The sequence below is a fragment of the Laetiporus sulphureus genome (genome assembly GCF_001632365.1).
Source record: "Laetiporus sulphureus 93-53 unplaced genomic scaffold LAESUscaffold_38, whole genome shotgun sequence".
NCBI classification, from domain to species: domain Eukaryota; kingdom Fungi; phylum Basidiomycota; class Agaricomycetes; order Polyporales; family Laetiporaceae; genus Laetiporus; species Laetiporus sulphureus.
The window spans coordinates 1-14,186 of NW_024468547.1; the positions used below are offsets into that span (position 1 = coordinate 1).

A 14,186-nucleotide genomic window follows, 5' to 3' on the forward strand; every position below is an offset into this window, starting at 1 on the left:
ATAGGTAGCTTAGGTAAGATAGCCTGCTGTATGTGTATATAAGACCAGCCATGTAGGGGACGAAACCTCAGATTGTTTCTCCTCGTCTACTACCTATAGCACCTACTGAGCTCACCAGCTCCTTCATATATCTCTCACCCCTTCCTGCGTCTGCCACGTCGACCAGTAAGTCAACAGGCTCTTGTGCCACATAGGGATCAGGGGGATACTTTTGGGATCAGGGGGATCAGGGCGGCACGTTCCACGTGACTGTCCCTTTTTTAGTCTTTTGATCTCTTGTCTGGTGTTACCGTGACAGCGGAGTCAGCAGCATGGCATGGCCCACTACCCTTTTCTGTTTCTAGGGAGAGCTCTTGCATCACAAATATCATACGAGTCGTATCAAGTCTGTCGCGGTTGCACAGTCAACATGACTAACTAGGCACGGGTGTATCTCACGATTTTCACACTACTTTTGCACACAATTCAGGCACCAATCACAACCTTGGGTGTCACGTCTGGATTGGTCGGACTCTGTCCGCAAAAGAGCGCAATCGCGTCTCCTTATAAATAGAGTGCGTGAAGCAACTGGCTCTGCGCAATACTATCCACCATGCTCCAGTTGCCATCGAGGCTGACCGAAATCACAGAAACCAAAGCCGTGGACCTACATGGTCATTTATTTCAAAGTCGAATCACTTCGCATCCAGAGTCTGCACCTCAGCCTCCTGCGATGACACTGCTGGCACTCTACATCTCCCAGTTCGAGGAGGGGCTGTTAAACTCTGTCATTACACCTGTTCGATTCCTTGCTGAGATAGCGCAGTATTACATCAAACAACCATCCAAGCGACTGAGGCCCTCTCTCATATTTCTTATGGCCCAAGCAACCAATGGTCTAGGTTCTGAGTGGCCGTCCAAATCCGACATCTGGCAACTGTCAGGACAGAACTTGCCATACGGTCCGTTTCATCTCATGGCAATCATTGCATCGCCAATTACTGACATGGTGCGTAGATGGTCAGAGCACGTTGTTGGGGAGAGTCTTACCTTCCCAGGTCCGTCTTGCGGAGATTATTGAAATGATACATGTAGCATCTGTACGCTTTCTCTACATGCAAATTTACATTCTATTAACAACTCCCACAGCTGCTACATGACGATGTTATTGATGAATCTCCGGTTCGCCGTGGAGTGCCATCTGCTCCTGTATCATTCGGCAATAAACGCACTATACTGAGCGGCGATTTCCTCCTCGGGCGTGCTATGGCAGCCTGTGCTATGTTGGGCTCGTCTGACGTCATGGACCTTGTCTCGAAAGTGATTTGTACATTAGTTGAGGGTGAATTACTTCAAGCTCAAGATGCCCTCTCTATCGCTAGCACGTTCCAGAGCAATTACAGCAGCGTCGCCAGCATTCCCTTGGATGACACGGACGACGCGCTCAAGGCACATTGGGACGATTATTTGCAGAAAACGTACATGAAGACAGCTAGTCTATTCTCGCACACACTGCAATGTGCTGTGATTTTAGGCGGATCCACCACATCAGATCCATGGCAGAATGTCGCAGCTGCTTTCGGTAACGAATTAGGTATGGCTTTTCAGGTAAGTCACGACCTTCATTCAAACATATGTAATCTCATCCATGGTGCTCGTTACTATGTAGTTGATTGACGATGCGTTGGATTATGAAGGGCATTCAGAGGATCTTGGGAAGCCATCCGGCGCGTCGGACTTGCGCCTAGGGCTTATCACAGCACCTATATTCTTCGCTATGGAAGAAGATGCACGAATGCTGCCCTTGTTTGCTCGTAGATTTCAAGAGCTGGGGGATATCTCGGCGGTGAGCTCATCTATCTCTCAGCCCTGTCATAGTCCAGTTTCGCGATTCGTTCGTCGATTGACAAAACTTGTAGGCATTGGAGATTGTACGCACTTGTGGAGCAATATCGCGCACTCGCTCCTTGGCATGCCTCTATGCAGGCAGAGACGCAAGGCCATTGACGCGCTGCCTGCAAGCCCAGCGAAGACTGCCCTTGAGGCGATGATGGACTTCGTTGTCTCGCATAACCGCTAAAGATTACTATAACGAGGTGGCGCTCCACTTGCGCGGTGATCTCTGTAAAGTCAATATGTGTGTATCTACATACTATAAGTCACCGGACTGTCGTGTCATGTTGCTGTAATGTGATGAGTAATTGTTTAGTTATACATGGTGTACGCTGTCGTGCATACTTGATGGCTTCTTATTTCATACAATGTGCACCTTCGGGCTCTTGTTTCTCTACGACAGCCATCTTGGACTTGTCGTTTTAGCTTTCGGAGTGGGGCGTATTTGATAGATCCACTGTTTCAGCTTTATTTAAGCAGACCGTAGCCAGAGTATATCACGCAGAGCATTTATACAGGAGCATGTATTGAGATGACATTCGTGAGGCATGTCCAGACCTGGAACGTGTGGCTGACCGAGTTAGCAGTCAACAAGAGCCGGGGGTGAGCTCATCTATCTCACAGCCCTGTGACTTGAGTCCGTGAGGACCTGATATTCCAGTGACTTGGGCAGCAATCAGCGTTGAAGGCGAGATCGTACTATTGAACGTGGCCACAGGCGCTCACATACACATAGCTTTATGTAACTGAAAGCCCCAGTCGGATCCATAGCATATCTGTTTCATCAACAATAACGTGACTGTAAGATATCTACAATTAAAGTATCTACAGTGCATCTGACCAAGGAACTTGGGTGAAGAGGCGTCAAGCGCCGGTTCCAAATGACAGCAATGCAAAGTTTATTCAGGGGGAGTACGCAATAGATGTACAACTACATTAAGCTGTCGAAGGCTTTCTCCATTTCATCTCGAGAACTCATCCAGACAACTGGTCCTTATTCAGTCACCGCACACAGTCTACCACAGGGTAAGTCTTGTTAGCATCTGCGATATGATGAATTCGGATTGCTGAAGGTGAATCTAGAGTATGAACCGCAGGCATGAGCAGGGACGTCGGAGTTCCAGGTGCATTGGATGGCTTGTTTGAACTTCGGATCGAAGCCATGTAAAAGTATGTGGTCCGAGTGGGGTGCTGACAAGATGGGAGGACAGCTAGTGGATCAAGACCAACGGTGGTGGACGAATAAGTGAGGAGGTGTGTTTGACGGGCAATAGGTAGAGCATTGTAAGGACTGAGAGCACTCAGAGTGACAGAGTGGATCAAAACAAATAGGAGATTGACAAGTACATGGTCAGTATCAACAAAAGGCATGCCTGTATCACAATCGACGATGCCGACAAATGTATAGGTGTGCAAGCCTGTCCACAGCAGCCAGAGATACAACAGTGATGCAACAACACGCAACACCGCAGACATGAAGCAATTTGTGCATGTGGCAAATGCTTAGCAAATGTCGACAGGTTTTTTGCCTTTGTGATCTCAATTTGCTATGGTTCCTTCCCACATTCCGTATTAAGTATTTGCATATAACATGTTGGAGGCAGAAATTTAATATCATATATTTAAGAATTGACACCATTTTCAAACTCACCAAATACATTTAGAATTTGAGTGCTGTTGAATGTAATCATACATTTTTAAATTTCAAACTATGACATGTATAAAATATCCAGTAGCAGATGAAGGTGTGATTATGCCTACATTCTACTTCCCTACTGAAGTCATTCTAGCCAAGATTACTAGAATGAAAGTCATTCACTGTAATTACACCTTCATCTGCTACTGGATATTTTATACATGTCATAGTTTGAAATTCAAAATGTATGATTACATTCAACAGCGCTCAAATTCTAAATGTATTTGGTGAGTTTGAAAATGGTGTCATTTCTTAAAATATATGATTTTAAATTTCTACCTCTAACATATTATTATGCAAATACTTAATATGGAATGTGGGAAGGAACTGTAGCAAATTGAGATCACAAAGGCAAAAAACCTGTCGACATTTGCTAAGCATTTGCCACATGCGCAAATTGCTTCATGTCTGCGGTGCAACACATTGTAGCAGAACGAATACGGTGATGAATCACATTCAGTGACGAACATCATATCTGAGAAAAGTATGGTGAATACCCCAAAAAATGAAGTAAATGTCGTGATGAACAAGTCCTAGGGCGGAACTTTGAGGGCGACGGTGGTGAGTTGCATGAGTTATGTAATAAAAGTTATGTAATCTGCAACAACTGCATCACGTGTTCACGTGACCGGCGTACTGAAATAGCCAAATTGGTCATTTGGAACAAGCGTGTAAAGGAATGTCGAGTGGGCGTTATATCTAAAATGACGGTGCCTTCCTTAATCAAAGCAGGAAGACACCAAAAGCGTATGTCCATGGTCAGAATGCACAACGTTGAAAGCCGAAAAATGCGGGGATATCAACAAAGTAGAGTTGTGAGCGTGCAGATGTCTCATCGGCGATTTCCAAAGACTGAAGGAAAGACTCAGTTGGGGATGCCGGACGAAACGAGCGCACTGACCATTGTTATTACAACGCCTCACTCAGCGTCCTTGGAATTTGATGACGCGGACGAGGTTCTGCGACTGAGGAAGGCCTTGAACTGCACGGAAGGTGACGTCGGCGAAGTCGGACTAGTCACTCCTAACGCGGCGGATCCATCCGGTGACTTGTCGGTAGAAGACATAGCCTGAGGCGAGTCACTGTTGGACGACGAGCGCGAACGCCGTATATATAGTCGAGGCAGCGGCTTCTTCTCCTGTGGGGATGTCGAAGGTGACATGGGTGAAGCATGATCAGGATCAAGCTCGGCGCCGAAGTCATCAAGGACCGCTCTCGGCGGTGGGCGTTCAACCATCGCCTCCAATAGCTAATTACCGGTGAGTAGTGGCCAACTGAATCATCTTCTGCACTTACTTCTCTACGTAGCTCCTCGCCATCGTACTCGCCTTCCATCTCTTCCGGTCCAAGAAGAACGGTGCCCTTGCGGAACACCTCACCCTCTTCTTCCATCCAGCTACGTGACCAGGTACAATGCGACCTGTTGGCGTAGCATAATGTGATTAGTTCTACGCGTCTCATCCATACGCTTGGTTAAGCGAACTTGATTGACGTCTCGCGATGAAGCCAAGCAGATTGACGAGTTGCAGATCGAGGGCAATCATGTGAGCTATAGAGCATTGGTATAGGCTGAACAACAGATAGCATTACAAGTTCAGAAAATCAACAGAACCAAGAAGCCTAGAAAGCCGCCACAGAACAACAGCAATGAGCATCAGGCACACAAGTCAAGGCATGAGAATCACAGCACTGTCATGCAGTGGTATCAGCTGGACCAGATGGAGAATGTTGAAAGGGAAACCGAGGTATCTTGCAAGCCAAGTTAGCATCCTACGCAGCATTCAACTTTTCGACGAATTCCAGAGCCAATTTAGGACTGAGAAGCATATTTAAGGATTCCGGCGGATCGATATCGCGATGACACTCACCTATCAGCGGGCTTGACCGGAATCTTCTTGTCGACCAACTTTCCTCCCTTCTCGAAAATGAAGTGGCTGCGCTTGGTCTTCCCGCCTTCATTGGCTTTCAAGGCAGTAATGAGCGCTCGCTTTGGGTCAGAGAGCAAAGCGTAAGGTAGATTCTTCTATAATTAGGTGAGCAGGGAGGTTCGACTCGAGAAAACAATTGTTCGGCATACCTTCGCCTGCCATTTCGTCTGGGCCGCTGGACTATCTGCACTCAAGCAATATACATCGAAGTTGTGTGAGGCGAAGTCCGGGTAAATATCGCGGAACCCGCAAGCCTGGTTGGTACATCCGGCTTCGAAACGTCGGCTGGGACTCTAGCAGGACAATCCTCGCGGAGCACTCACGAGTATCGGCTTTGGGAACAAGGAACAAGACGACTCCCTTTTCAGCAACCAACGTGGATACGTCGACATCTTCGCCTTTCTCATTCTTGAGAGTAACGGATGGCAGGGAGTCCCCAATATCGATAGTAGCGAGCTTCTCGGCCTCTGCGAATACTCTTTGACTGACCGTTGCCATGAAAACATGCACATTACAGTGAATACCTTTGTTAGACTCTTTGGTATCCGGGGTTCCGTCAGCCGCTTCTTCAGCCTTACTCTGCGCAACTCGTGTCAGTACCGCGTATGACAGTCATGCCGAAAAAGCTAGTTGAGGCTCGCGATTCGCGATCCGTCCAGCACATGCATGGCATTGGTATGCTGTATCTGATATACCGTTGAAACATGTAATAAAGAATTATACCTTCTTCACAGCAGGACTCTTCTCGTCTGCATCAGCATCGGCAGTTCTCTTTTTTGAGGCCTTGGGCGCAGCTTTCTTCGCTACGTCCCCATCCTCTAGCTTAGGCTGTGAAGCCAATCTGGAGGATTTCCTCGTGGGCTCAGAGGGCTCAGAAAGATTTTTAGGTGCGCGAGGTGCCATGATGTTGGGAGTAACGACGGCAGTTCACGAGCCAGACTTTGCGCGAGGTTGGCGCTGCGCATTACACGTAATAACGACATCCCAATTCAACAGGCTAAGTTATCTCAGCTCAAGCAACTGCCGACCCCCGCGGGTATGAGCCCATGTTTCCGTCGGAACCATATTGGACGCAATGGTGATAATCATAGTCCAAAGGGCAACACCGTTTTAAAGTCGTACACATTTTGGAATTATTTCACTTGTTTCAACAATTATTATTCGTTAGTGCATGTGTTCAAAATAATACCGTATCAGTGCCGTGCTCTTCTTTGAAACCACCGTGCTGCACATCGCGACTGGAGCCCTGGACGTTGCGGCAACTCAGGAGTATGCTGAAGGCGAGATCGTACTATCGAACGTGGCCACAGGCGCTCACATACACATAGCTTTATGTAACTGAAAGCCCCAGTCGGATCCATAGCATATCTGTTTCATCAACAATAACATGACTGTAAGATATCTACAATTAAAGTTTCTACAGCGCGTCTGACCAAGGAACAAGCGTGTAAAGGAATGTCGAGTGGGCATTATATCTAAAACGACGGTGCCTTCATTAATCAAAGCAGGAAGACACCAAAAGGGTATGTCCATGGTCAGAATGCACAACGTTGAAAGCCGAAAAATGCGGGGATATCAACAAAGTAGAGTTGTGAGCGTGCAGATGTCTCATCGGCGATTTCCAAAGACTGAAGGAAAGACTCAGTTGGGGATGCCGGACGAAACGAGCGCACTGACCATTCGTTATTACAACGCCTCACTCAGCGTCCTTGGAATTTGATGACGCGGACGAGGTTCTGCGACTGAGGAAGGCCTTGAACTGCACGGAAGGTGACGTCGGCGAAGTCGGACTAGTCACTCCTAACACGGCGGATCCATCCGGTGACTTGTGGTTAGAAGACACAGCCTGAGGCGAGTCACTGTTGGACGACGAGCGCGAACGCCGTATATATGGTCGAGGCAGCGGCTTCTTCTCCTGTGAGGATGTCGAAGGTGACGTGGGTGAAGGGTGATCAGGATCAAGCTCGGCGCCGAAGTCATCCAGGACCGCTCTCGGCGGTGGGCGTTCAACCATCGCCTCCAATAGCTAATTACCGGTGAGTAGTGGCCAACTGAATCATCTTCTGCACTTACTTCTCTACGTAGCTCCTCGCCATCGTACTCGCCTTCCATCTCTTCCGGTCCAAGAAGAACGGTGCCCTTGCGGAACACCTCACCCTCTTCTTCCATCCAGCTACGTGACCTAAAGCACTCGTTAGATTAGCAGAGGCGTTCGAAACAGTGTGGACTGACGTACATCTCAGTGGGAGATACCAGACCCTCGGCGGGCGGCATTGATGCTTCTTGACCATCGCCATCCTCGTCGTCCGATTCAGTAATCAGGAACGTGGGGCTGAGCACCTTCTCTGGCTCTTCCGGCTCAGGCTCTGCCCTGCCCTTGCCCTTGTCGATCCGAGGCGTGACAGGCTCCCCCTTGCCCTTCTCGTCATTCGCTGCACGTCCGTTCACTGGTGACGATGTTCGAGCGGACCCGTTAGCTTGGCCAATGCGAATGCCTAGGCCGCGCAACGACAGAGCCTGTCTCACTGGCGCGCAACGGACCAGCAGCGCAGTGAGATCGTCGTTCAGCGTAAGCAGGTCTTGTAGTCGTTCAGGCTCCGTGGAAGTCTCGATCAGAGCCATCAACGACTTCTGGACTTCCTTCACGCTTTCCGCCAGGTCAGCGACTACGTCCGTAACTGGAGACGCAGGTGCAGAAGACGATGATGGCGAGCGCGCGAGCAAGTCCTCCATTTGGCTCTTACATGCACGAGCCTGAATGATGACGTCTGCCTCTGTCTGTTTTGCCGCGGGAGGAAAGTCAGTTGGTGGTTCGGACGGAACAGGCGAATTGGTAGTAACGCTATCAACCTTTTTCTGGTCGTCCTGCCGGAACGTCTTCGCTAGCTCACTCTCCTCAATCATGCCCCATATACCCTTGCCTTGCCCACGTCCACTGCCATTCTCCGTGTGGGCAGGATGTGCATTCTTCTCAGCCTCTTCTGTGTTACGTACGCAGGTATTGAGAATCTCGCGGCACATGCTAACATCGATGTCAAATCCGTTCAGCTATAAGGAACTTCTTAAATACGATTCTGGACACTTACCGAGCCATCTCCTCATCTCCTGGAGGAATGTTGAGATCCAGACACCGCATGGTGTGGTTCGCCTTCAATCCTGAGCTGAGAGCCATCACACCAGCAAGATCAAGATTGTTCAAGGTGAGGTCGAGATGGAGCAGGGATGTTGACTCGGGCAAGAATTCGGCTAATGCAATCGCACCAGCAGAGGTCAACCCTGTGGATGAAAGGAACAACCTCTTGAGTGCATCATTCAGCGTGAACGCCGTTCGCAACGACTGGATCTGAAGCGCTCCTTCGTAAAAACACTATGGATAGCATCTTGAGCCGGCAACTCACCCCTTCCAAGGCCGGCCCACAGCAAGGATTCTTGCTCAGGTCCAACGTTTCCAAGCAAGAGTTATATTTCTGCACAAACAATGATCAGGCCATGGTGAAAGTCCTAAGGCCAGATGACATACCAATGCCTCTGCCACGGCAATCAGACCTTGAACGTCCAGCTTGTTCTCGCTCAAGTTCAAAACCTTTAACGTACGATTGCGCTTGAGTACTTGCGCAATATACGTTATACCGCTCTGTAAGACATCCAAACATCAGATCACGACTCGGCACGCGCACTGAACTGCACTGACGCGGATATCATTTCCCTTCAAATCCAAAGTCCGCAGCGCACCTAGCCGTGGTAGGTTATCCAGTGCGCGCACCTTGTCCAGCAAAGCTGCGCTCGGCCCATGGTTGTATTGTTGCAAGGAATTGTGGTTATGCCCCGCGCTGGTGGGCGCTGGCGAGGACGGCACCGGATGCCGCGTAGTCACGCCACCCTGTGCAGAGGATGTGATAAGCGGAATCTGCTGTCCGGTCGAAGACAACGGGTTCACGCTGGCAACAGCGGTAGTCCCAGCCGCATTCCGCTTCGCACGAGGGACATAAGCGACGTAAGTCGTATGCGGGATGGTCGACGGATGTCGTGGAGGCGGAGGGAGGGGCCCGGCACGTGGAGGCGGCGGAGGGGTGATTGTGCCATTGCTGCTAGAGAGGGGACTCATCGTGGGCGTGATAGGCGTCATTGGTGGAGACACGCCAGCAACGCTCGATGTAGGACTGGCTGTTGATGATGATGTAGGGCTCGCGCTCCCGTTTGTTGTTGGGAAGCGGTCAGGGTAGTCTTTGATCATTAGTGCGATAGCTACCGCACCCGTGGCACTAATGCGATTCAACCGCAGAGAAATATTGCGCAGAGAAGATTTCCGCACGCTGTTAGCTAGACGCGACTCAAACCTTGCCGGTCGATACAGTAATAATGAACAACATACCAAGCGCGTCCAAGGCAGCAGGTTTCAGCGAGCAGTCGTCCAGACGAAGCGACACAAGGCCAGATTTCGGTGCTTCAGGCAACGCCATCGCGATGTACTCGATTGACTTCTTATCGAGGTTGTTCTGTGACAGATCGAGGAATTGAAGACTCTTCGTCTGCTGCTATGAGTTGGCATTCACTCCACTCGCGTGGATCTTCACATACCTGCGCCATGTACGCACCGATTAGCCGAAGAGCGGGGGCCTTCACACGTCGGTTCGATGCGACCGAAAGGAACGTGAGGCTGTCGGGAATGAGGAGCGCGTGCAATATTGGTTTCAAAATCTGGCCATCAGACTCTCAGCAGACCGTTGCATGAGAGTTTGCGAGACCTACGTGGTCATCCAGGTTGCACTCCTTGAGAGTCAACTGGCGCAGTCCCCACTCAATCGTGAAGACATCGGAAAGCACGGAGGCGGAGCCCGTGGTGAGTTGCACGCCGGACAGATCTACAGCACGGGGATGAGTGCTGGCCACACGCTAACCATCGCGACCAGTCAGCTTGGGATAGACGAGGCAGCACGGGAGTGACTCGGAGGAATATCAATCTTAGGAAGGGACGGTGCTTGGTTGAACCCGATCGCAGGATGTCTCATATGTTGAACGCAGTACACACCTTGAATGCGGCAGACACTGCTGGATCATGTATTTCCTCTCGTCCATCACAGCACTCTCTGTAGAACGACTCAACCTTGTCCATGCTCCACCAATCCTCCCCAGAGTTGACATCCGACGCAGACGAATTGCCCCGCACAATGCGACGTCTCCGTTCTGCCTCACGTTCCTCAATCGTCCGCTTCTCCTCCTTGATGGTGGGTGTGCACGGTGGATTTGCAGCAGATATCGGATACACAGTAGTCATCTCCGGAAGAATGAAATGTGCTCTCTTGAGGGTTGCCACCTCATCCTGAGCAGCATCGGCTTGCTGTTGAACTTGGTTCGGCAAGAGCTTCGTGAGTCGTGCAAGGGAGAAGAACGACTGCTGTGGAGGTGGCGGACGTTTCAATATCGACTTTCCCGGGATAGGAATAGTCACAGCAGACGACGAAGGCGATGAAGCAAGCATCTCTGCAGCATCTCCCCACAGCACGAGGAAGAGGGTAGTGGGTTGCAGATATTAAACTTGCCAACACTTTGCACCGCGATCGCTCTCTGCCTGCACACGTGACCAGAAATCTCGACTCGGAACATCATGATTGGCGCGTGCATGATGGTGGCACCTGCTTGCACTTATACTACGGACATGCCAAGTCCTGACTCTCAGTTTTTAGACCGAATAGGCCCTCAAATCCCCATGGCTCATACGGATGATCCTTGTTACTTATTTCGGGGCTTTTCCTTCTGGCACGGGAGCGTTCTCATTTCTCTCTGATTAAGTCAAATCGAAGAATCTTCCGCTCTCTTCCGAGCTTCCGCTTCGACGAGAAATAAGAATCTGTACGAGGCCGCCATCTTGGACGTAACCGTCTCTGGAAGGTCAGATCAAGTTTGCGCAGGCAGTAAGACATGCTGGCTCGGAACAAATTGATGATCCAGCGGAGCACTGCCGCATGACTGTGCCGTCGGCGTTCTCCCTGTTTTTTTTTGTGCAACACGGCTGGGATCTGAGTATGCCATGCGGTAGTTCTGGTTGCCGGAGCCAAAACACCAGCTGTCCGCAAATATTACTTTCGTGAAATCTTTGATCCGCCTGTGATGCCTGAACCTGCGAAGCATCTCAGTACAGTGTAGGCGCAGGTATGTGCACTTGGTTATATTCGCGTGCAAACGCCGTGGTTGTACTTGGCTCATACGGATCCTGGTGCGCGACAGGCACAAATGCTTCATAAGCGGGAAAATGAACCTGAAGTTTGCAGTCGAAGTGGTTGCCACCATGTCGGACGCTCGAGTGTGGGGGCCGATGCAGCCACATCATTCCCTTCAGTCAGAATGAGTTCGTGCAGGATGGCGCTCACATAGTGTGTGGCAATGTCTTAATTTCTGTTTTCAAAGTCGCTTATACTCTGTCAATGTGATAGACCGCCAGGTAAGACAACAATTTGGACTGCCGTTGAATCATTCTGCGATCATACTCTGGATTGTATGAAGGGAAATATTCTCTACTCTCCGAAGAATATGCCTACACTGGAAGCCTTCGTACATCAGCCTTGTGTGATCACTACAACTCCGGGAAAGCATTGGCAAGTCGACTCATTTATCGACTTGCACTTAGATTTCTTGCGCTCCTCGGATGGCGATCTTTTTTCGCATAGCCTGATGGAGTCTACTCGTCACTTCGCGCCTCTATCTGCAAGATTATTCGTGCCTCCGGCAGTGCAGAGGAGATGGACAGAATCTTCGATGGTCTAGATGCGGGTGGAACAAAAGGTTCTCTCGGAAGACGGCAGTGAGGTAGATTAGCTCAAGCTGATGCTATTGAGGCTGTTGCATTGCATTGTTCCGGTATATGGCCCTTGAATATTAGCACAAGATGATCACATTCTTCACATTAAGTTATGTCATCTTTCCAGCTTCTCAGCTGTTTCTTTATTACTAAAGATTCCCGCGTACTCAATTCCCAACATGTAGTCGTTTGCTCAAAATGTCCGATGTTGATGGCTCTTCATTACTCATCTATAATGTCTTTGCAATGCAGTATTTGAAGACACGGCGAACATATATATTTATTGTATCATACGCTGTAAGATGTGAGCCGGTCAGCCAATGCGCCTGCGCGTGACCAATCTCGCATTCTCTGCCCCTCAATTACTAAAGGTGATACAAATATTCTCTTTTACTGCGAATGTTACACTTACAAGGGATTATCATTAATTGTTTCAGTCAGGCTTTCTCGACTATTTCGTGTGGGAGTCGTCTCAAGCAAACCACAGGACCTTCCAAATACAGATGTCCGGCAGTTTCCGCGCAATGCCGGAGGACCGCGCGGCCACCCAGAACCAATCCGAGTGTCTATATTTCGAAGAATCAAAGCAGAATCGCGCAGAGCCATCCCCCAGCTAAGCCATTTCTTCCCCGCGCACAGTCGAGATACCAATTGACAACGGCCCTCAAGTTTATGAGATAACGTTGCTGAAAACCGAATCTTCGCTACTAGGTGAGCATCCTTGGCATCATTCAAGTTGCGAGTATCTTCCTTTATCCTGTCCATTGATCAATAGCTTTAATAGCAAAGGTTGAGGCGACAATTTGTGCTAGAATCTGTCAACAGACACCTTGCGATCAACAGAGCTCTACACACCATGTGCATGGTCACTCGATCGCTTTGGAACGTCCGTACAGCCACCGCTCTTCGCGACCCCACCGGAGGCTTTCTGAGAGCATTCTCGAGCACGTCCGTCAGTTTCCAAATTTCAGGGACTGTCGCACCTCACCGGGGATACATTCTTCTCCACACCCACCGTCCTCCTCCCGAGTACCCTGCCAAATTTAAGTCGCCACTCTTCCGCGAACTGACACGGAGGACAATGAAATGGGGCGCTCTCGTCAATTTTTCCTGGTCTCCAGATCAGGCTGTCCATCCTGACTACTCTGGCATGGGCGAGCATTTTACGGATGGCCTTGAGATGTATCGCGCTACTGCGTTCTCCATTCTCGGCCACCGGCTGGACGTTCCAGAAGTATCCATGGCGAACATAGATGCTGTCGAACAGAATCTCCGGTTGCATGTCGAAGCAGTAGAGTCAAAGTATGCACTGATTTCCCGAGATACACAATTGCACCTCTACGTGTGCACGCACGCACAGCGCGATTGCAGATGTGGCGACACGGGCGGAGAAGTCGCGCACGCTCTACGACAAGAAGTGCAGAAACGTGAAATGTCCGCAAAGCAAGTCTTGGTAGGCGAAGTCGGCCATGTCGGCCAGCATAAGTGAGATCGAAACTCATCCTTGCGATAATTCTCCTCAAGCTCGTGCTGGCGACAGATTTGCGGCCAACCTCTTGGTATTCCCTTACGGTGATTGGTTAGTCGCAAGGGTTCACTTCACTAAAATCAGTTAATTTGGAATGGTCGACAGGTTGGGAACTCTGCAGGAGTTCGACGTTTCGACAGTCCTAGATGAGATCCTCGAGAAGCATCAATCTCATACTACTGTTTCTCTGAATGCTCCTCCAATCGGTGGGATACACTGGCGCGGGCGCATGGGTCTAGACAAAGAGATGCAGAAAGCGATGATGAGACAATACCGCTAATATAGACAAGACGGCTCGAGCTACTAGCTACGAAGGCCCACATCGGTCTCGCGCTATAGATATTCATTCTCCTTTGTCTCTCCATG

At 49.7% G+C, this 14,186-nt stretch overlaps 5 protein-coding genes across 5 annotated transcripts; 2 read left to right on the forward strand and 3 right to left on the reverse strand.

Moving 5' to 3' along the window:
- Positions 1–712: 712 nt before the first annotated feature.
- On the forward strand, positions 713–2,030 carry LAESUDRAFT_659273 (terpenoid synthase; the record flags this gene model as incomplete). The annotated part of the gene is made up of 5 exons (XM_040904800.1): positions 713–918; positions 1,007–1,079; positions 1,129–1,587; positions 1,649–1,825; positions 1,899–2,030. The coding sequence occupies 5 exons, from the start codon at positions 713–715 to the stop codon at positions 2,028–2,030; spliced, it is 1,047 nt and encodes a 348-aa protein (XP_040761336.1).
- Positions 2,031–4,264: 2,234 nt separating this feature from the next.
- Positions 4,265–5,122, reverse strand: LAESUDRAFT_327993 (uncharacterized protein). Its single transcript, XM_040902035.1, has 2 exons — positions 4,865–5,122; positions 4,265–4,817 (listed from the first exon to the last, which is right to left on the reverse strand). Exons 1-2 carry the CDS (start codon positions 5,027–5,029, stop codon positions 4,488–4,490), a joined length of 495 nt encoding a protein of 164 aa, XP_040761337.1. The 5' UTR covers positions 5,030–5,122; the 3' UTR covers positions 4,265–4,487.
- A 216-nt stretch (positions 5,123–5,338) lies between these two features.
- Positions 5,339–5,994, reverse strand: LAESUDRAFT_659266 (peroxiredoxin Q; the record flags this gene model as incomplete). The annotated part of the gene is made up of 4 exons (XM_040904799.1): positions 5,339–5,384; positions 5,437–5,591; positions 5,646–5,767; positions 5,820–5,994. The coding sequence occupies 4 exons, from the start codon at positions 5,992–5,994 to the stop codon at positions 5,339–5,341; spliced, it is 498 nt and encodes a 165-aa protein (XP_040761338.1).
- A 781-nt stretch (positions 5,995–6,775) lies between these two features.
- LAESUDRAFT_814483 (RNI-like protein) lies at positions 6,776–10,975 on the reverse strand (the record flags this gene model as incomplete). The annotated part of the gene is made up of 12 exons (XM_040914586.1): positions 6,776–7,124; positions 7,174–7,522; positions 7,570–7,678; positions 7,733–8,518; positions 8,583–8,839; positions 8,895–8,963; positions 9,017–9,130; positions 9,188–9,816; positions 9,869–10,025; positions 10,075–10,194; positions 10,246–10,389; positions 10,526–10,975. The coding sequence occupies 11 exons, from the start codon at positions 10,973–10,975 to the stop codon at positions 7,193–7,195; spliced, it is 3,165 nt and encodes a 1,054-aa protein (XP_040761339.1). The 3' UTR covers positions 6,776–7,124; positions 7,174–7,192.
- A 2,281-nt stretch (positions 10,976–13,256) lies between these two features.
- LAESUDRAFT_610962 (uncharacterized protein) lies at positions 13,257–14,085 on the forward strand (the record flags this gene model as incomplete). The annotated part of the gene is made up of 3 exons (XM_040903161.1): positions 13,257–13,777; positions 13,833–13,871; positions 13,926–14,085. Coding segments are annotated over 3 exons (720 nt in total), but the record flags the coding sequence as incomplete, so codon positions are not given.
- Between the last annotated feature and the right edge of the window lie 101 nt (positions 14,086–14,186).